The 21,953-nt window shown below is 35.1% G+C and overlaps 2 protein-coding genes across 2 annotated transcripts; both read left to right on the forward strand.

Annotated features, from left to right (window-relative positions):
* Window positions 1-1,669: 1,669 nt before the first annotated feature.
* LOC132189613 (auxin-responsive protein IAA28) lies at window positions 1,670-6,423 on the forward strand. The gene is made up of 5 exons (XM_059604360.1): window positions 1,670-1,714; window positions 3,852-4,216; window positions 5,078-5,325; window positions 5,410-5,500; window positions 6,119-6,423. Exons 1-5 carry the CDS (start codon window positions 1,670-1,672, stop codon window positions 6,168-6,170), a joined length of 801 nt encoding a protein of 266 aa, XP_059460343.1. The 3' UTR covers window positions 6,171-6,423.
* A 1,690-nt stretch (window positions 6,424-8,113) lies between these two features.
* On the forward strand, window positions 8,114-21,365 carry LOC132189861 (probable LRR receptor-like serine/threonine-protein kinase At1g56130). Its single transcript, XM_059604677.1, has 20 exons — window positions 8,114-8,640; window positions 10,317-10,514; window positions 10,606-10,762; window positions 10,845-10,916; window positions 11,005-11,076; window positions 11,233-11,304; window positions 11,419-11,490; window positions 11,576-11,647; window positions 11,759-11,830; window positions 11,938-12,009; window positions 13,225-13,296; window positions 13,400-13,471; window positions 13,685-13,756; window positions 14,464-14,532; window positions 15,375-15,440; window positions 15,559-15,603; window positions 17,255-17,319; window positions 19,589-19,965; window positions 20,580-20,775; window positions 20,949-21,365. The coding sequence occupies exons 2-20, from the start codon at window positions 10,430-10,432 to the stop codon at window positions 21,128-21,130; spliced, it is 1,962 nt and encodes a 653-aa protein (XP_059460660.1). The 5' UTR covers window positions 8,114-8,640; window positions 10,317-10,429; the 3' UTR covers window positions 21,131-21,365.
* Window positions 21,366-21,953: the final 588 nt, after the last annotated feature.

Consider the following 21,953-nt stretch of genomic DNA (forward strand, 5'->3'; position numbering starts at 1 on the left):
CTCCATTGAAGGGATTGTCGTGAGGGTTTATAGGCCCTAATTAAAGAGTTCAAATATGACTTAGAAAATTAAGAAAGTAAATTGAAATTGCGCGAAATTTCATTATGTTTTATGTGTGCACTTATTAAGGAAATTAGGAACATGCAACATCAATGTTCCAAAAACATAGACCGTTGGATTGGAATAGGACGTGTCATATATAGTTGAGTGAATGAGGTCCTGTCACAACGATGCGTATGTTGAAAGGTTCATTGGATCGTGTCTATACAAAATTGGGTAATATTTGACTTATAGAGACATAGTTCAATGGTTCTTTACCACGTGCCCTACGTACGAAGAAAAACCCATTAGAATTCAATGAATGAGAAGGATGTTTTACCTATATATATATATATATATATATATATATATATATGTTACCAATTGTATTTGCACCATAGTTGAGTGTCGTATCCTCAAAGGCAAGCCTCGTTTCAAAATAAAGTTGCCATTGCTTGTAATGCATCCATCTTCGTGATAAGACCTTACGAGGAATGTCTAATTTTTAAGAAGAGATGAATATAATCATTTAATTAATATGCTTAAATTTTCTTAATACGTAGAATATTTATTGAAGTAAGATGATGAATATTTGAAGGAAACGGAATTTCCTAAAAGCTTAAGTTTATATATAATAAGAAATTAATTTAATAATTTAATCAATATTTTAACATATTTCACTTTACACACTACAAGAATCAATTTTTTTGGTCACGGACCATTAGTAACATGTATATGGTGTTAACACGTTACTAAAGTTTAGCAACGTATCTATGGTAACGTATCTGGCGGGTTGTGAAATTGGACGTAACTAATTCAACTTTTGTAACGTGTTATATTCTGACACGTTACCATTTGGTAACGTGTCAGAATATGGCACGTTACAATTGATTGTAACGTGTTGTTTTCTACCACGTTACCATGTGGTAACATGTACATGTCAATTAATTGCTTCATATTAGTTGTGTTCTATCCACTTACGCTCTATTTGTTAATATATTTTAGAGGGTGTATATATAAATGTTTTGTAATAATAATAATAATAATAATAATAAAAATGTCTTGAAAACACATTAACAAGCACACCCGGCCCCTACAAAATAGGATTGAAAGAAATTCATCTAATTCAACTTATTAAATTAACATATATATGTCCTTAAAGTAAAGTATATGACTTTTACATATACTTTTGATTATAGAATTAGCAAATCATGATTAAAATATATATTGATATGCATGTGGGAATCATGTAGATAGGAAGACAAATATTATTACCATGGGGGCATGCATGCACTTTATGAATCATGATCTACTCACGCTGACAATATGGGGATGAGCTAGCTACATTGTACAGTGTTTAAATTGATGATGAACCGCCAGCTAAGGGGTTCCTCAATAATTAGCTTCATTTTTGAACTATATTGCCAGTTCGATCCAGTCATGGGTTCCACCACACGAGGGTGCATGAAACAAGCAGCACTGCAGCAGCTAGAACCAAAGTGGTCCAACTCTGTCTCACTGTATCTCGAACCACTCTGGTCTCGGTCTCCCTTCCGGGGCTACAACGCACGTGCCCTTCCCCACCATCACGTGCACTTCACAAGCTCTACTACAATTTACTCGATCTCCCATGGCGCCATTGCTGCGTCCTGCAATGTTGGAACATATACCAAACGTATAATTTTGCTGTTGGGTGTTCTGTCTATATATATATACGACATATATATATATATATATAATATTCTCTCTCTCCCTCTCTCTCTCTCTCTCTCTCTCATATTATTGGGTTGGAATTGTAGAATCAACGTCCGACAAAAAGCATAGTTATTAATTTAATCTAAAAACAAAGAGTGCTTTAAAGTATCAAAAACCATTATAATAAAGAAGAAGATCAAAGGAATGTTTTAGTACCTATTATCATGGAGGTTCTTGAATGATAAGAGTGCATGCATCATGACGCTTGACGGGGGTCTGCCGACATATTGGGCATGTTTCTAGTTTGAACTATTCATGTGCAAACATGTAATAACTAATTATATTTATTTATTTATGTTTATATATATATATAATAAACGTGTTGTGCACTTGGGTTCATGTATATATAGGTTGAATTCATGGTCAACTTGCAGTTCTACAACTGCTTTAGCCGTTTTATTAACAGTGGATCATACCTGATTTAATTTTCATTGTTTATTAATTTTTGTGGATTTGATTTGGGTCCAATTAGCTTAGTTAATTAAAATTAGATCGGTTGGGATTAAAAGACGTGTCTCTTGTGTCTTGTTATGGGACAAGTTCAAAGACCAATTGGTTTTCATTAGTTTTACCATATATATATATATATATATATATATATATGATATGCTAATCGGAAATTAATTAATATATGATTTGCTAGCTAGAATATATTCTAACAGGCCAGGTTGCTTGTATTTGTAGAAATGACTGAAGCAAATCCATTAAATAGTTGGATATTGATCACAAGCACATATATATTCTCAAACCTTTTCAAGCTTTAAAGAAAATCTGAGTGTACATGTTTTATCATCTTATGTTGTTCGATCGATCTGTTCTAATGTAGACGACTTCAGATGATCATAATTAATGTTCATATATATATATATGGCTAGCATGAGCGAAAAGATTAGAAATGTTAACTCAGTCCATATATGTCTTTTAGCATCCCAGTCCTATATTAAAAAGATGAATAGTCAACATAAAGTGGGTGAGTTATAAAAAAGGTCCTGGATATAAAGTTCCAAGTTGATTTCTTATATATACTATACTAGGCAAGACTGTAATTTATAAATAATTACAGGAAGCTTCAACTGCAACTTAGCTAATTTTTTTGGAGTGATAATACGGTTGTACGTGACCAGCGTTTTCCTTAGGTTGTACAAATGGTATCACAAAGACATCATAGATTAAAGGGGAAGAGACTGTGACACCTAACAATCCAATATTAGGAAGACGAATAGTGCGCTTACATAGAATTAGGGTATGTTTGGGTGTACGTTTGAGAGGCCTAAAAGTGTGTTTAACACTCAAAAAATTAATTTCAAGAAAAAAAATACCCATTTGGAAAAAAAAAATTGAAAGCGTTTTTAAGGGTCCAAAAAGTCAAAAAATAAAACTTTTGCCAAAAAAAATTTCTTGACTTAAAAGCGTTATTTCTTAATCCCAAACAAACTCTTAGTGAATTACAAAAGAGCTCATAGGTGTTATTCAGGACGATTATGACTCTAAAGAGGTCTAATTACAACTTGACTAATCTAAGTAATTGGTTAGTGTAAGTTTTCTCTTATTGTAAGAATGAAAATGAATAAAATTTGAAAATTTGTTTTATGAGATCTCAAATCCAATCTGCCTATTCTGTCAAGCACATGCGAAGGCAACATTAATTTGTTAATTAAGATCATATTGATCTACTAATCTACTCCTGGGGCAAATGATTTTCCCAAACTAAAATCACATTTAATTAAACAAAACATAACACAAGAGAGAGAGAGAGAGAGAGAGAGGGGGTTGGGGAATCCGGAGGCAGAGTAGGTTAAGAGTTAAAGAGAGGGCGAGGTAGGCACGTTTGGTGTACCCTTTCCTCCCTTGTCTATATCACTGCCACTCTTTTACCCGACCCAACTTCCATGCTGTCCCCATCTTCCACTCGACATTCGTCATTTTCATCTCTCTCTCTCTCTCTCTCTCTCTCTCTCTCTCTCTCTCTTATAGACACTCATATATATATATATGTAAGTAGTATACTTCATGATCCCCAATAGGAGCTCCATTTACATTAAGCTTCATAGCTCTAGAGCTTAATTTCGTGGCTCCATATATATTTGATTTATTGTGTTTCCTTTTTGGTATATGAAATGGAGCTCCAGCTTGGCCTGGCCCTTCCAGTTCATCACAGCAATCCAGTAAAGGGTTTCGACCTAAATCATGAGTTTATTAATGGATCCAAAGAAGCGGCTCTACTCCTCAGCTCGGAGCCATGGAGCTATGGGGGTTGTTTGGGTACCCAAAAATGCTTTAAAAACAAACGTACTTCCGATGAGGCCTTTGGAATGATTGGAGACTTGCCACCACCATTCCCCCTCATGCTGTGGAATGGCCACCCAAACGAGGACGATGATCGCAAAGCCCAAAAGCATAGAACCTCTTGCACCATTCACAAGTAAGTTTATATATACATAAGTACTATATATCTTTATTTAAAGCACTCATTAATATTAATCAATATTAAAACTCAAATATAATAGAGACTTTGAGGAGTTCTGAATCTCCATATTCCATAATGTTTGCAGTAATTATATTTTTCTTTCTTTCTTTCTCTTATTGGAAATACAGCATAGATCTAGAGCTAGGTTTGTTCCTAATAATTAATCATCCATAATTTGGTTTTCTCTTGTTTCATTTTGTTGGTCGGATTAAATAAAATGGAGATGAACAATTTTATAGTTTAGATTAAATTTTACAGATCTAATAGTGTATATATTTCCCTGTGATGTTGCGCCATTCGCCTTAAACACAATTTTTCCCAAATAAAGGATATTATGTGTGGAATTGAACATATCTAGCTTGCTAATAGTGAATAGTGAATAGTTTATTAAATTTAATGAATCAATTGCGTTTGGTGAATTTATTTATTTATTACTTTCAGTTTAATTATTAAAAAAAAAAGAAAAAAAAAAAAAAGGAACATTTGAATGATAAAGAATTTCTAGGAAACAGAATTGAATGCTCATTAAAAATCATGGAAAAGTTTGAAAAAGAATTCAAGCTGAATTTGCTTAATTAGACTAGTCTAGTTAATGCAAGGCACCCAACAAATAACAAGAGGCTTAATTAGTTCTTTGATTTCATGTTTGCTTCTCATGATTTTGTTAATTAGAGAACGTAATGCTAGAAATTACACTTTTATCCCATCAGTATTCCACGTACGGTGAGCCATTGGATGGTTTAGATTGATATATAGAACCTGAAAAATCCACATATGCATGAAATATTATTGACAATTAATTGTTTCAAAAATTAGGAAAGAATTGGAAGAAAATCATGTTGTGGGGTGGCCTCCCATTAAATCATGGAGGAAGAAACAGCTCCATCAGCATCAAGGAGGGCAGCAGATTAAGAATGACCCAACGGCTAGGAGAACTGGTGGATCAAACTCATTATATGTGAAGGTCAAGATGGAGGGGGAGGCAATAGCAAGAAAGATTGATCTAAGGCTCTATCACTCCTATCAGACGCTCACCAACACCTTGATCAGCATGTTTGCTAAATGTAAGTGAGCAAATCTCAAAACACAACGTCGTCGTTTAGTGGGTTAATTTGGTACTGATCTTGGGTTTTACTATATATGCGCAGACCCAAAAATGGATAAAGATGGTGCAACCTATACACTCACCTATCAAGATGATGAAGGCGATTGGCTGCTTGCAGGAGATGTTCCTTGGCAGTACGTATTTTCTCCGACTCAATCTATTAAAATAACATGTACACGTGTAAGGTTAATAGAGTAAATCGGAGGAATGAGAAAAACTTTGTACAAAAGAAATTATTTGTCTAGCATTTTCTTACCTGAGATGTGTTTGGTGTCATTTTTCTACATAATTTTCTTTTTTTAAAAAAAAAACAAAATCCACCATTGAATCAGTTCTAGCATTTTCTTACCTGAGATGTGTTTGGTGTCATTTTTCTACATAATTTTCTTTTTTTAAAACAAAATCCACCATTGAATCAATGCTTCAATGGTGAATCTCTTGTACGACGAAGATGGACAGAAGATGTGTACTTAGGATTTTTATCTTCTTAGTTTCCTCTAATTATTACTTTTAAAGAACGAAATGGAGTCATAATATGAGAAATGCTATAAATTTCATTTTTATTCTAAAATGCTGACGTTGCAGTTTCATTGGTTGAGATTGTCAAGTTACCATTGTGGGATTGTTGTAGGAAAAAAAAAACATAGTATTTAGCATTACTAGGTTGTTATTATTAATTCTGTGCTGGTTAATTTGTTTTTAAAAAAAATTATAAGGTTTATAACCCATTTTTTTATTATTTTATTTTGCAGAACTTTCATTGAGTCAGTGAAGCGTTTGGAGATACTAAGGACTGGGGGTTGAGGTGGATAATAATAATATTGCTATTGTGGATTTGATTTTTCTTAATTATGTAATAGTTTAGCAAAAGCATATTATGGAGATGTTGTAATAATTAAGTGATTGCTAAAAAATATATATATATAGCTTCTGCTATATATCCAGCAGAAAAGAAAAGGAAAATGGAGAGACGAAGCACAATTGCTTGTTTATCAGCCATTTGTATTAATTGCTTGGATTTTAAGTAACCAAAAGAAAAACTATATGTGATGTTGAATGTATTTTTAGCTGTATTGTTAAGTTTGAATTGAATTCTATTCTCTTATATAAACAAAAAGAAAAGAGTAGAATGATGCTATTGTTCGAATTTTGTTATATGGACCTACATAAATCATATAACTATATATTTTATATTGCCAAATAAGGTATGAGCGGTGTCAATAAGGTCGTTCATTTGCAATAATATGACCGAAGCATTGACACATCTCTGAATGCACGTTTTTGGTTATGTCACGTGCATAAAGTGGTGCGGGCTAAATATTGTGTGTAGAGACCGATTTAAAGGAAATTATTTATTATGATGGGTGAAAATAAAATTTGAGCTTTATATATATAAAATATGTGCAAGACCCCATTTTTTTTTTTGGAAAAAAAATCTCATGAATTCATGTCACCATGTTATATGATTAAACCAAATCATCTAAGATTTAAGATGATGTGGTGCACAAATGTAGAAAAAAGAAATTAATATTGTTATTCTAATCATAATTGACGAAGCCTTTTTTTTTTCTTGAATTCATTGGTAATTTTTGTTTTAAAAAAATGAATAATAAATAAATAAAAGATGAAAAAATAACATTTATCTATTATAATATGATACTTCGTACAATCAATTTTACTGCATCAATCATGAGTAATGCTAAAAGTTTTTTTTTTTTTTTTTTTTTTATTTAAATGGAATCCAAACTTGTATTACTCAAAAACGTTCTTGCTCAACAAGAAAAATCTCCTAGATACATGTAAGGCATGCCAGAAACTAAGATTGCTCTTCATTACAACTCAAAGCAAACCTTGCAAGGTGGTGGGCAGCCTCATTGCCTATTCTTCTGACATGTTTTGCTTTCCAGTGACCTGCCGTATTGAGCAGGAGCTTGGCCCTTTCCACTAAATGACCGTAGCTCCCCATGCAGGTCGAGTCTCATCGTAAAGCTTATTAGGTCTCTCTTATGTCTCTCCAAGAATGATGTAACTCTTAAAATCACTATTAAACTTGTGATTGATCATTATTAGATTTTAATCAAAATTTAAAAGCTATCTCATTTTTAAAGGAACACAAGAAAAACTTTTAAAATTACTCATCAATCATATGCCATGGTGGATTAAATTATTAATGCCACGTCATTAAAAAGAGTTTGGTGTGAGTGAGGTGGCCGCCCCCTTCTAGTCCTAGACCAGAGAATTAAAGATTAACAAGAACTTTCCATAAAGATGAGTTGGGCCAAAAAGTTTGACCCGGCCCTAAAAAGATGCCATTTCTCCTTTTGCTTTTGAAAAAATTTGTATAATATATTTGGGCCATAAAGTTTCACTTGCCCAGTTGCCCTTATTGAAACAAAAAATCTTAGCCCAGTTGCCCTTATTAAAACAAAAATCTTAGCCTATAACCCACTGAACAAGCTTTTTTATTTTTATTTTTTTATTTTATTTTTATAACATGTCCACACAAGGGAAGCGATAGCGGAGATTTAAATTAGTGACCTCCACTTCATAAAACGTGATCAACAGACGGTTGAACTACATCTTGAGAACACTCAACGAGCATTCTAACTATAAATATGATTAATTTAAAACTAAACTTTACAATAGAGTTGAAAATGTGTGTTTACAGGAAGTTTTTAGTTTTTTATATATTAATTAAATTTTAAATATTAATATATTTCTTATTCATTGGTCGATCAAAACTTCCTGTTTGTCCTGGCCATTGGTAACTCACGAACTCCCACTCCCCAGCTCTGCACCCCTCTTCAACTTCTAGTTGGCAGGTTTTAATTCAAGCTTTTCAGGATCTTGAGATTTTTTTTTTTCCCAATCTTTTGATCGGGAAAAAGTAAAATACTCGGGGTTTGAAAGCTCCATTTCACAAACAGGCAAGCTGTTTGATGCAATTCCTCTGAGAATCTTGAATATGTTTCCTCGCTAATAGGAGCAATCTCAACCGGACTTGGACCAGCTACCGAGACTAGAAATCATTTTCTTTAAATTTCTTCTAGACTATTTCAAGCCCTTATGCAGATTGATATATTTGAAGCAGTAGTGCAGAATCAGCTTCATGCAGGTGCTGTGAGTTGCTCTATGAAATTTGATAGTAGGACAGTGTGTTCCACCAGAATCAGATTGAGCAATCACATGTGCCACATATTCTTGCAATGGGCTACCATGGCCTTACCTACCAAGTTCTTGCATGCGGTATGAGCTCATGATGCAAAGTGCCAAGGTAAGAAGGGCGATGATATAGGCTGTATTAAGTGTTTCTAACTCAGAAAGTAGTCAATTGTTGTATTCAATTTGTGCAGCCTCTACTTGCAAATTAATCATAGAGGGTTTGTCTTCTTTTGGGGAAAGCAAGATATCATATATGTTAATTCTCTAGATTAATAATTAATAAAGAAACCATATATTAAAATAAAAAAAGGTTGTCTTTATATCTATGTTTGCATCTTGCTTGGATGTTTCTGCAACGACCTTCTAGAGGAACCAGTCTTTTATTGGCTAGGCACTAGGAGTCTAGGACCCAAACTTTGACTGTGACTGACATAAGCTAGTTTAGATACAGGAAAAGTTAACGTTAGCCATGAGAAATTAACCTTTGATTGGTAAGACTTAAGTTGACCTGCTCCAAAGGGAATTGAGAACTCAGCTGGATATGGATACTGGGATTGATCTAACGCGTTTCAGCAGCATGTTAGGTTTTATATTTATGTTGGCAAATTCATGCGTGAAAATATGGGGTATTTGGGTTGTAATTTTGTAGTATTTAAGTTGGGGTTGAGTCTAGTTTAAAAATTAGTTCCAACATACCCAAGACGTTGCTTGAATCACTCTCGACTCCCACTCAGAGCGAACCAATGCGAAGCTCAAACCGTCGACTCTCACTCGAGCGAGCCAATGCGAGGCTCAAATTGAGAGTTCGCTCAACCCTCGCTCGAGCGAGTTTGCAGTAAATTAAGTGTTTCTATATGTGCATGACTTTTCATATATAATCCAGGTTTTGCTCATTCTATATAAGCCTTACTTTGCACAATTTTTCAAGTGAGAGTGCGGCTGTTCTTTGACCATGGAGAGAGTTCTACACTCTCTAAATCTAAACTGAAATACAAAATCTCTCTCTCTATCTTTTTTAAACCACAAAAAACCTTCAGCCTCTACCAATTTGGTAGATTATCAATGGAGTTTCGGGTTGGACGAAGCAAAGTAGACGAAATTATATAGAAGAAGACCAGAGTTTTGGAACCACTGTAGAGACAAATGGCCGGGTTGTTTGTGGAATTGCAAGTCTGTGTCTACACTACAAAAGTTTTGCAAATATAGATTGATTATAACTATTAAATGAAAATTTCCTGGGATTGGTTGATTGTTGCTTCCAAACATCCTTTGTTTTTTACACCCCTAATGCTGGTTTGGAGTCGTATTGCATTTTTTTTGTCACCGCATTTGGTGTACTGTATCTGTATGTGAATCCTGTGGCGGCCCATTTGGTCAGTGTCATATAATAATTAATTGACTCGTGGTAGATTTGCATATCTAGCATTGAAATGGATGTTTAACCATAAATAAAAGCTGATAGCTTACTGAAAAAATAAAAATATCCTTTAAATATAATTAATTAAATACTTTCAAAAAAAATTGAACAGAAAATAAAAGGAGAAAACTACCTCTTAAATATCATTTCCCATTCAAATGAACGGGAAATGATTCGGTTCAAAGATATGCCACCTGGAGTACAATATGTCATTATATATTAAAATACTGGCAATTTTTCTTCGATAGCTTTGTTTAACCACCATTTTCCTACAGTCAACGGAGACTCATAAAACTCGCACTATGGTATTATATTTGAATTTCAAGGCTTTGTTTTTTCTTCTTGTTTGATTGGGTGTTTATCATCTTCAGTTTGCAGCTGGCCATGTCCTTATCTCTGTCTGTCTCTCTCTCTCGCGGTTATTTCTGTGCGTGGCCCTGTCTGTGCATGTGCACGTGGGTGTTGCTGTTGCTGCTGCTCAGTAATGGAGGTGGTCTGGAGAATCTCTTTTCTTCTTCTCTGTGCTTTTCAGCTTGTTTCTGCACAACAAACGACTGATGCTGATGAAGGTTCTCTAGTTACGAATTTCAGAATCTTTACAAGTTCAACTTCATTTTACGTACCCGGTTACTGTTTCTAACTACTGCTTTTGTCGATCAGTGGCTGCCCTCAACAAGATTGTAAATTACTGGAACTTAAGAAGCAAATTGAATCTTACTATTGACCCTTGTGCTCAGAGTGCATCATGGGCTCCTGAGAATGCAAATCCCCGTGTGGCTTGTGACTGTGGCGGCAACACCTGCCACATCACCCATTTGTAAGTTCTCCATCATTATTTTTCAGCTGTTTCATATACTCTTCTTGTGTTTATGGAAGTTTCCAATTTTCACTTGATGCAGGAAGATATATGCTTTAGATATTTCTGGTGAAATACCCAAAGAACTATTTCTGCTAAAGGAGCTGATGGACTTGTGAGTGATCAACTCTTACGCTTCAAGCACTCTTTGTTGCTTCTATCATTCTATGTGATTGAGATTTGCAATTTGGGTAATGATGCAGGAATCTGGGTCAGAATGTATTGAGCGGGCCCTTGCCAGTTGAAATCGGACAATTATCAAATATGCAATACCTGTGAGACTGATAACTGCTAAACTAACTTCTTATTATCGTACTGCTGTACAGTTATTAAGAATAGATAAAATAAATCCACAGCTTTTATTTTATTTTATTTTTTTTATGTGTGAGATGTATTCATACTTGTTCTCTTTATGCTGAATGATTGAACAGTAGCCTGGGCATAAACAATCTGACAGGTCCAGTGCCTTCAGAGCTTGGTAATTTAGCCAAGTTGATTTCCCTGTAAGCACATAGATGCAGCTTTCAGATGCTCTTTAATGTTTTTTTTTTCTTAAGCCTTCTGTGAATCCATTTATTAGAACTTAATTAATTTGTAAAGTTTCTATCATGTTACAGAAGTTTTAGCTCAAACAATTTCTTTGGACAATTACCTGTTGATCTTGGAAAATTGACCTCCTTACAGCAGTTGTGAGTTTTATCCTTATTTGCCGACCTTGAAGTAACATCTTTCTCTTAGCTGTGTGATCTCATTTTTAACCTGTATTCTTTTCAGGTACATGGATAGCAGTGGAGTGAGTGGACCAATACCCCAAGAACTTGCAAACTTAAAATCCCTTCATACTCTGTACGTATTTCTCTTTTCATTATAGTGGTACATTGTGGTTTTCAAAAATATCGAAGAGTTCAATTCTATTAGTCGTAAATTCATTTGTTGGTTGATTTTTTCTTGTTTCAGGTGGGCATCTGATAATCTCTTTACTGGAAAGCTTCCAGAATTCCTTGGGACTCTTACAGAACTCAAGGACCTGTATGCATGGAATTCCTTAGCATTACAATATTTTCAAAATTGGAGGTTTCATTTCATTATGGTATTTAACATGTAGTCTGTTGACTGAAGCACTTTCCCTTTCACAGGCGACTTCACGGTACATTGCTTGAAGGCCCAATCCCAAGCAGTTTTGGTGCTCTAATTAAGCTAGAGAATCTGTAAGGCCTCCTCAATATGAGCTAATATGTTTTGCAGTGTCTATTTTTTTTTTTTTTTTTTATACTTAGTTTTGCAGTGTCTTATGCATTACTAATTGTTGCTAGAAGATTTTATTTTTCCCTTGTACAAGCTTTTCTGGTCTTCTTTGTCATATCTATTTTCCCTACATGTAGTTTTGGGGTGTGTGGTTGGCAGGGATGGAGAAGTGATGAGGCTCATAGCCTAATCACAAAACTATCTAGTATACAATCAGGATAAGCCATCAATTTTTTAGCCTCTGGCCATTCTTTTATAAAGCTTCATTTGCAGCCCGGAACTCCGGTGGCTAAAAGTTTGATTTGTGTGGTCTAATGAAGTCTAGGAGAGGTTTGAGAATGAAGGTTTTCTGAAAATCCTGCCTTATGATGCTTATATAAACCTTAAGAAACTGAGGTTGAATGTGCAAGTCAATTAGAGAAAAATTATATTTGAGGCCGTGACATTCGAATGGGAGTAAGTTTCGTTTGAATGCGTTCTAGGCTTTCATAGCTTATAGCATGCGGCATTCGAATGGGGAATGAATGTCGTTATGACCAGGTGTCTTGAATCTAGTTTGATGACCATGGCGTTCGATCCTTTCTTCGATCGTGATTGCAATCGGATGTCTATGTGGGTCCTTGTGAAACACTTTCATTTGACCGACTTGCAAATGGGGCTCTCAGTAGTATCTCGTGAAACATAGTGATTTAGCCTCATTAGAACTTGGAGCGATTGCCCTTGCGATCGAGCCTCTCAGGAGCTTGAACTTCCTTGAAGAGCTCCGTTTGATCGGCTTACGATCGGGACATTCTAGAACTCAATTATTGAAGTGTATTAGGATCTCATTCGAACGCCTTCCGATCAGGTTGCAAACGGCTTCTAATCTTCAGTTTAATCTTCAATCTAAGTACCAACTTAACCACTAAACCTAGACTAACAACCAAACCCGTTTTGACACTGATTTGTCAACATAAACCTAACAGGGTGAGAGATCTTATTGCTTTCATTGCACTTTAGACTGCATTTTTGCTAAAATACATGATTTTGAATAAAGTTTCTGTAGAATATACTGAATATTCACTTTTTGTCAGCTTGTCTTGTAGTGGTATTTGTGTTTTTGCTTTTCATTTCTGATTCATTCATGATTATTTTTTTTGTACTAAATTGGAATTTCTGGTTTTCTTATGATCCTATAGGAGAATTGGTGATCTTAGTAAGGAAGACTCTACTCTTGATTTCTTGGAAAAGCAGACAAGTTTGTCCATACTGTAAGATGCTCTACATTTTAGATCTTACTAAACAAAAACTTAGATTTTTTCCACTAAATCTTTTATGTAGAACCTAGACAAACTTTCTCGACTTGTTTTGCAGATCATTGAGAAACTGCCGAGTGTCTGGTGAAATTCCAGAACGGATTGGCACATTTGCTAAGTTGCAATACTTGTAAGAAACATCATATGTTTGTTCATATGATCAGGCATTCGCTTATTTATGTTTCTTTGTTCTGTTTTTATGAAGTAGTAAGGGTTTTTTCACCTATTCTATATAAAGTTTTCACAATTTTTGTGTCTCTAAAGGACTTTTGCTGATTTTTCGTTTTGTCTTTTAAGCTTCTGATTTCTGCCTTATCTTACTGAAATGAAATCACTCTGACAGGGACTTAAGCTTCAACCAGTTGACTGGCCTAATACCAAACTCATTCCAAGATTTTTCTTTGTTGCAATATCTGTAAGTAATTTTGGCTCTTTGACATTCCATGTTATAGACCAAACCTTTAAGAGAATCAAACAGAAATTGCTGGATTGAATGTTAGCATTTCAATGTTGTTGACTCATATATCTGACTTGGTGTGAAAATATATTGAAATTCTCTCCACTAGAAAATCTTGATTACTATTTTAGTTCGTTCTATTATCTTTCTTTTATTCTAATTAGTTGAGGTGAAATTCTTAAATGAACATGTTTCCTACCTATTATCCTTGTGAGCAGCATGTCAGCAAGCTCAGTCATTTTATGGCAGTATTAAGAAATATTTTTTTTGATAAGTATCAGTATTAAGAAATATATTAGTACAGGACAACATAATTACTTTCCTACTTGAAAGGATCAATAATTGTTCGAAAGATGAAGCTAAAAATTCTAAATCAGGAAAATTGGATTCACCCAACATCTCTATACGTGACCCATTCGAACATATTTCATATGATTAAGTCAAATACATAGTCATATATTGGTGATGCAAGCTGGAACCATATCACAGGCTTTGTTTCTTTGAAATAAAATTGCATTCACTTTGACAAAAGATTCTTTGATAGATCATATGCTTTTGACAGTTTCCTTCCTTTGATTGCTAAAAGAGGTATACATAATTACCATGCATTCTATATTGTTGCTATAAGAATTTCCTCATAGAGATAATCTCTTCATATGTCTCAGATATCTTGGAAACAATAACTTGGGTGGACAGCTGCCTGAGAATATTACAAGTCCAATGCTCATTGCATTGTAAGTGCAACCTTCAACTTAGGCTTATCCCTTCTTCTCGTTTCATATTAGATATTGCTGAAAGTATTAAATTATGTGTAGAGAATAGACATTTTTGTATCTCGATGAAGGCCCCACTCTTTTCTTTTCCATCTGGTAAAGGAAAAAGATGTCTTAAACATCAGTCACTGTTGGTCACGGGGAAATCATACAGTAGGAACCTGGCTCTAATTTGAGCTAGATAAGTTAAATAACCAAAATGAAACAAGTAGTTTAGTTCAAAATAAATTTGGCATTGCCAATTTATTCAGCAGTACATTTGACAGTGATTATTGCTACTCTGACTGCCAATATTGCAGAGGTGATGTCTTTAATTCTGCTTATGATGCTTTATAAGTGATTGTGAAACAGAATGCAAGACAATTAAGTCACTGTTAAGATTTAACTGATTTTTTATAGAATATTTCAAGTTCCTTTTATGAAGTCTGAGGCAGGCCAAGACCTGCTAAGGATAGATAAACCCAAAGGATTCAACCAAATGAATAGTCATGGGATGCCACTTTATGCTCCTTCATTAAGGTCTTGAGCTGCTATTTATGAATATTAGTCAAGAATGGATATCTTTTGACCGATCTATAATAAGTGCAATTTACTATAAATGCAATGCTCTTGCTAGGCCTGAGCCCTGTTGTAAGAAAATATCCGTCTTCTTCGGCCTTGGAGAAGGTGCATGAAAGTCTTTTAAAAAGATAAATTTTATGACCATAAGAATAAGCATTTAATGTAACCTGCTCTAAAGTTATTGAATCTTGTCAGAGCTTTGTATCTGTCAGAATACAATTAATACTCTGGTCTATGGACAGAGATGTCTCCTTCAATCCCATCACTGGCAATCTACCTCTAGATTTTGCAAGAGGAGGATTTTCAATGTAAGTAAATCTTCCCTTTTTCAGCTCGTAAGTCTTCTTGCTTGATACTGTGATAAGGCAGAAGTACTGTGATCCTGTGGCATCCTTTAGCAAGAACTAACTACCTTTTCTTATTCAGGAATGTTATTGGAACATCCATCAATGCAAATAGTTTACTAGACGGGTAAGTTTTTTCTTTTCTTCAATGGTAAGTTAGTATTATAAATCAACAGTTGCTCCACTCTTACTTCCGTATCCTTCTCATCAAGTTAACAGACCAATATCATCTTTGGAGACATTATGTTTGTATCTTTCGAAAAATACGATTTGGGCCCCAAGTTGTTATTAATTCAGTTTACCAAAGACAATATTGATTAACAAAGTTATCAACTTTAAAACCAAACACCACATATATCGATACCAAAATCAAATCAAACGTAAAACAAATCAATACAGAGATTTTGGTAACGAAATGAAACCACTCCGAAAACCAGCCAACTCCAAAAGTATCCACTATAGACGACTTGTATTACAAATTGTTCTTACTTAGTAAACTGACTCTGAAAACCCAATTCGTAACCCCAGCAAACGGCACATTCACTTCTCACTGCACTGGTTCCAGAGCCTCTAGCCTTCTTCTATATGGATTACCTTCATGAATGAACCTCGTCCACTTCAAACCAAAACTCTGGTGGTTGTAGGCTTTTCTGTGGTTTGATTGGAAAAGAAGAAACCAGGAGAAGTTTATTATCTGTTATGGCTCAAGATTGATGGTAAACTTCTCTCATAACAAAGGAATATTGCCTCTCTAGGTGTTTGAAAGTTGTAGGTTAAGAGACTTATATAGAATGGGAGAAAACATGACTTTTTAAGCTGAGTTGGCTAGGGTTTCACAGTTTTCTCGCTGGCAGCGTTTGAGCACGGTCAACCGTGGTACAACCTGGTGATTCTGAAACTCGTAATTTTATGCATTGAAGACTTTCGTTCGAACAGGTTGCAACCACCCTTGCAATCATGCCTCTCAAAAGTTGAAATTTTGAAGCCTTGAAGTACTCGTTTGAATGGCTTCCAACCGAGAATCCAACTGAGCTGTTCTGTCCAGAATTTCAAATACTCCATTTGAAGGGCTTCCAACAAAGACTTCAACCGAGTTGTTCTGTCCAGAATTTCAGACACTTATTAACAGTCCATTTTGACCTAGTAAACATCAGATTTGTAAAATTTTCGTAAGTACAAATTTGAAGTCCTTTGAATCAGCTTTCTAACCCACCAAGCTTTCCTTCATCTGATGTCGAAATCAAAAGATATGACTATTTTACTCCAGCTAGGTCTATGCTTGACTACATACACAAACTTGAATTCTTATGTCTTGGATCAACTTTAACACTCACTTAACCCTAGACTTAAAACTTAAATCAAAATATGTTTTAAGATGGATTTGCCAACACTAGAAACCTAACATCTTTTACATTAAGTGTTGTAACTTCTTATTGAAATGAAAGACTACAACATGTGAATAGAGCGCGAAGTTCTGAATATAGATTCCAAGCCAATGAATGGGATTTGCCAACCATGCAGACCATGTGAAAAGAAACCATGCAGATTGCAGTTTTATGAAATTTTCTAGTGCATTAACCATAATTGGACCTATTATGCCTACCTATTTTCTTCTTGCTTCATGCTTCATTCTCCAACTAGCTTTCTGAATTCTCCGGTTTTGAGCAAAAAAGACTGAATAATTAATGATCCTAAGGGTTGAATATATTCTGGTGAATTTATGATTCATATAATATTCCAGTAAATTTTTTTGATCATTTTAATGGTCATGGATGTAGGAAGGCAATTGGGATGCTGCAATGCCTCCAAGGAAGCGCCAAGTGCACTAACCAAGTTCCAGCCAGTGAGTAAATTTGTCTTCACAACTATACTGATTTGACCATCTTGTTAACCACTTGGATAAGTTACAAGTTTGATAAAAATATGATACATTATAAGAAACTTTAATTGGAAATTTTAGATCACATGTTGGGAGTAATGCTATACACCACCCCACAAAAAAAAATGTACCCTGAAGCCTACGTGGCGTAGTCCTCCGTAGCATTTGGTGCATGGAGATTGATTTTTTAGTTTTGGGGGGGGAGGGTGTTGATTAATAGAGTTACTCCAAATAAAATAAACGGCTGGTGTTTTTCATACTTCCCACTTAGGTTTCTCATTTATTATATATAGAAGTACAAGGTGCTAAGAGGTGACTCTAGCATAATGTCCAAAGTATTAGGTAACATATGGTTCTTTAAGAAATTTAAATCATACAAAATTTCACTAGACATTAATGAAAATTGGACATGGTTGACAAGGGGTGGGCGTGGGGTGGGGCAGATATCTGCCTTTTCCCCTACCTGACCCGCACCCTGCGGATTTGGCAAATCCAACCCGCTATCCGAAAAAAGTGAATACTATCCGCGCGGGTTTGGGTTTTGCGGGGTGGGGCGGATTTCGTCATGGAACTCCATGAACGAACCTGGAGAGGTCTTTGAGGACCTCATAAAGCTCATGATTAACCCAGAAGATTAAGAGAAAAAATATACACCAAAAAACAAAAAAAAAACCCCCAAAAATCAATACCGAAAAGAAGCTCAAGATTACCCCATAAGATTAAGAGAAAAATATACAAAAAGACCCAAAAATCAATACTTTAAAAAATCTCAAGATTAACTTAGAAGATTAAGAGAAAAATATACGAAAAGCCCAAAAATCAATACCCAAAGAAGCTCAAGATTAACCTAGAAGATTAAGAGGAAAAGATCAGAGAGAGAGAGCGAGACAACAGAGAGAGTGAGTTCTGAAGAGATTCCGAAAAGATTTTGATACCCAACAGCCGAAGATTTCGATACCCAAAGATTTTAGTCAGCATGAAGAGAGCTCACAAAGCAGTGGTATGAGCTTTGTTGGTCCATGTTGGTCCACGAAGACGGAGACAGAGACTTTGCGACACAGAGCAAAGAGAGAGAGCGAGACAGCAGAGAGAGAGAGGTGAGACTGAGAGAAGAGAGAAAAAAAGAAAAAAAAAGACAGGTACTAAGGGGGGGAGGCGGCTAGAGAAAGAAGATGAAAACTAGGGTTTTTTTTTTCCTTTTATTTGCTTATGTGGGGGGGCGGGTACTCGCACCCCAAAATATTTTATACCTGCAACCTGCCCCACACGGGTTGGAAGAAATCCACCCCATACCCGCAAAAAAAACACCTAAATCCGTGAGGGGTGGGGCATGGTGGGTTGGACGGGTTTTTGCCCACCCCTATGGTTGACCGAGGAACAGGATTCTCTCCAGTTCAAATGAACTGGAGAATATCTAATTAGTTATATTTGAGAGATAATTTTGTTTTTTCACTTTTTGGGGAACAAAAATACTCCTCAAATATAATTAGCTGGATACTTTCCAATTCATTTGAACTGGAGAGGATCCTAATTCGTTGACCGATGGCCCTTTAATTCACAAAGAGTATTCCATGTTTTTCTTTAAAATGTGGGGGCTTCAATTTATACTATGCTTTATGGTGCATGTTGTTTGCCGTCTAGGCACTTCCCTACTCATGTAGTAAGTAACCATTGCAGAGTGAGAGATTACAGACTTTGTAGTAATAATGACAGGTTTCTCCTGAAAAGCTTCTAGATCTTTCATCCTCTGTACGTGTATTGGAATTTGGACCGCTTGCCAATTTGTTGAAGCATGATAGTTCAGCTATAAGCATTTCACAAACTAAAATGTAGGAAAACCATACAAAGTCAGATGAAACATTAGAGTTTCTTATGAATTACTACAACTCTATTTCTCATAAATGAAATGCTCAAATACACCCTCCTTCAAAATTCCATGCTAAAATCATGAATTGCAGTTCAAAATTATGAGCTTCAGTCTCAGCAAAAAGGAATGCAAACAGGGGAAAACGAGTAATGATACAAAGGAATGCAAAATTTTTTTTTTTTTTTTTTTTTTTTAAAAAAAAAAATAATAAAATAATTAAAAAAAAAAATTTGTGCCTGGCGTGCATTCCATCATTACTCGGGGAAAACAAGTATTATAGTTCCCCAAGAAGCAAGAAAATTGTTTACTTCCTAACTTAAGTTGATATAGAAATTTTTAATTTTTGAGAACATACTTTTGTTTCAGCTTCATTTTCAATTAAATGTGGAGGCATGGATCAAATATCTTCATCTGGCGTCAACTTTGATGACGATTCTGAAAAACTGGGAGCTGCTTCAATGTACGCACACTCCAGTTATCAATGGGCAGTGAGCAACACTGGAATTTTTATTTCCAATCCAAATGGACCAATATATATAGCAAAGACCGATACTCAAATCACGAATACTTTAGATTCCGAACTGTATAAAACAGCAAGGATTTCACCAAGCTCACTAAGGTACTATGGCCTTGGCTTGAATAATGGGAAGTATGTTGTTGAGCTTCACTTTGCAGAGATAACAATGGATGATACTCAGTCTTGGAAAGGTCTTGGTAGGCGCTTATTTGATATTTACATTCAGGTATGGGAGAACATCTGATAGGGAAGGCAGACACACTTTTTTTTACCATAAATTCTGCAAAGTAGACAAAGATTCAATAAGATTGTGGTTAAAATCTTGTTTGAAGACTTAATCCTGTAATGGCCATAAGTATTGGTTCTACTCTCTGGACCTTAAAATATCTTAGCACCCTTTTTTTTTTATTTTTTCATTATGAGAAAGAAATCCAAGTTATGGGCCTGTTTCTAGGTAAAGAATGTGTAAACTGATTTCACATATGGAAACCTTGCACTTCAAAAATTCTTCATTATCTAACAATAAAGTATTGTGAGTAGTATAGAGCTCACCTATAAAACTTTTCATTACACCATTTTAATAGAACAATCATTTTGCTGTAGGTATTTAAGTGATACGTAGTCTGCATTAGAAAAACTGTCAATGACCCTTGTGTTTTTCATTTTAATTAATATGGAGCTATTTTTATACGAAAGAAGCACTTTTTTTTTTTTGGTCTTTTTTGCCTTTTCTATAGGTTTCATCAATATGTTCTGCAACTTTTGATATGTTAACTGTTTAATTGCATCTTCTTTTGATTCCCCATTTTTGCACTCATGAAATGTTGCAATTGGCTTAAGGGTGATCGAGTTCTTCAAGACTTCAACATTCAGAAGGAAGCTGGTGGATCCAAAAGAGCCTTGATCAAAACATTCGAGGCAAATGTAACAAACACAATCATGGAGATCCACTTCTTCTGGGCTGGGAAAGGCACTTGCTGCATCCCATTTCAAGGCACATATGGACCCTTAGTGTCAGCAGTCCATGTTTATCAAGGTTCTTTACTTCTTTACCACTAGATGACTACCTTTGATTATTCATATGGTTAGGAGTTTTTCTCTCGTATACTTCTTGTCTACTTGGCTTGCATCCTTGTGCTTTTCAATGAATTTCGATTACTTATAAAAATATATTCCTTGAATCAATTTTTTTTTTCTTCTTTTCTGTAGCCGGCGCCACGGATGCTGTCTCTTCTTCTAAACGGAACAAGAAACATGTCGGAAGACTTCTTGGGATAACACTTGGATGTGCAGCCGGCTTTTTGGTAATCTCATCACTGTTCTACTTATGGTGGGCCAAGGAATCATCTGGGCACATTCGAGTACACATAGCCTCACCAAGGAAGCGATGATTCCATTAAGATGGCCTCAGTGGGTGCACATCTTGGATGCCTCTTGTAAATGTTTTGGGTGCCTTTTTGTTTTTCAAGGACAAGTTTCCCTTAAATAATCCTAAAGCTTCCTAACCAAATTTGATGGTCCTATTAATGAAGGCCTTCTGGTTGGTGTGAAAGTTATTAAATATTTGGATAGGAAGACTATTGTGAAAATATTGAATGGTTTATGAAGTTAGCATCTTTGTTCTTATTGGATCATTCTCCAGTCTGCTCTTTTTGCTATCAATTGGTTGGCATTGAAAATGAGACAATTGACACAACAATGGGCCTTGAAAATGAGTTTCATAATGTGAAAATTTCACAAATATTAAAGGATTAAATGGTTATATTACAATCCCAACTATCCCACATGAAAGTATAATCTTAATTATATGTATATAAGCTCTTAGTTACCCTCCACTGCAAACTAGTTTTCAATGGTAAATTTTACCTAATATTTGTATTATTTGGTATTAGAGCTAAACACAATTTCACGTGTTAGAGCCACGAAGGAGATGCCATGGACTTTGAATTCAAAAGCGCAGTAGCATATTACAATTCTAAGTATTTCACATAATTTAAATGTAATTTTAACTATGTATACAGTCTCTCAAATATCCTTCCATGGCAAACTCCTTTTCAAGTGTGAGTTTTATCAAAGGCTTGCATCAGGTTTTCAACTAATCGACCTTGGAAACGAGTAACCTTTCTTAAGGTTGAACATCTTGCTTGGAACCATACAAGTTTTTAGGTTTTGGCATTGTGTAACTGGGACAAATTAGTTAATTATAATATTTAA

Source organism: Corylus avellana, chromosome ca8, assembly GCF_901000735.1.
Source record: "Corylus avellana chromosome ca8, CavTom2PMs-1.0".
In the NCBI taxonomy this organism is placed as follows: Eukaryota; Viridiplantae; Streptophyta; class Magnoliopsida; order Fagales; family Betulaceae; genus Corylus; species Corylus avellana.

Bases quoted from the DNA above. Each gene is read 5' to 3' on its own strand.
- LOC132189613 (XM_059604360.1), top strand. From the start codon at position 1,670: ATGGCGCCATTGCTGCGTCCTGCAATGTTGGAACATATACCAAAC. The intron at 1,715-3,851 runs GTATAATTTTGC...TCATAGCTCTAG, and splicing joins TGTTGGAACATATACCAAAC to AGCTTAATTTCGTGGCTCCA. The intron at 5,326-5,409 runs GTAAGTGAGCAA...ATATATGCGCAG, and splicing joins GATCAGCATGTTTGCTAAAT to ACCCAAAAATGGATAAAGAT.
- LOC132189861 (XM_059604677.1), top strand. From the start codon at position 10,430: ATGGAGGTGGTCTGGAGAATCTCTTTTCTTCTTCTCTGTGCTTTTCAG. The intron at 11,648-11,758 runs GTACGTATTTCT...TTCTTGTTTCAG, and splicing joins TTAAAATCCCTTCATACTCT to GTGGGCATCTGATAATCTCT. The intron at 11,831-11,937 runs GTATGCATGGAA...TCCCTTTCACAG, and splicing joins CTTACAGAACTCAAGGACCT to GCGACTTCACGGTACATTGC.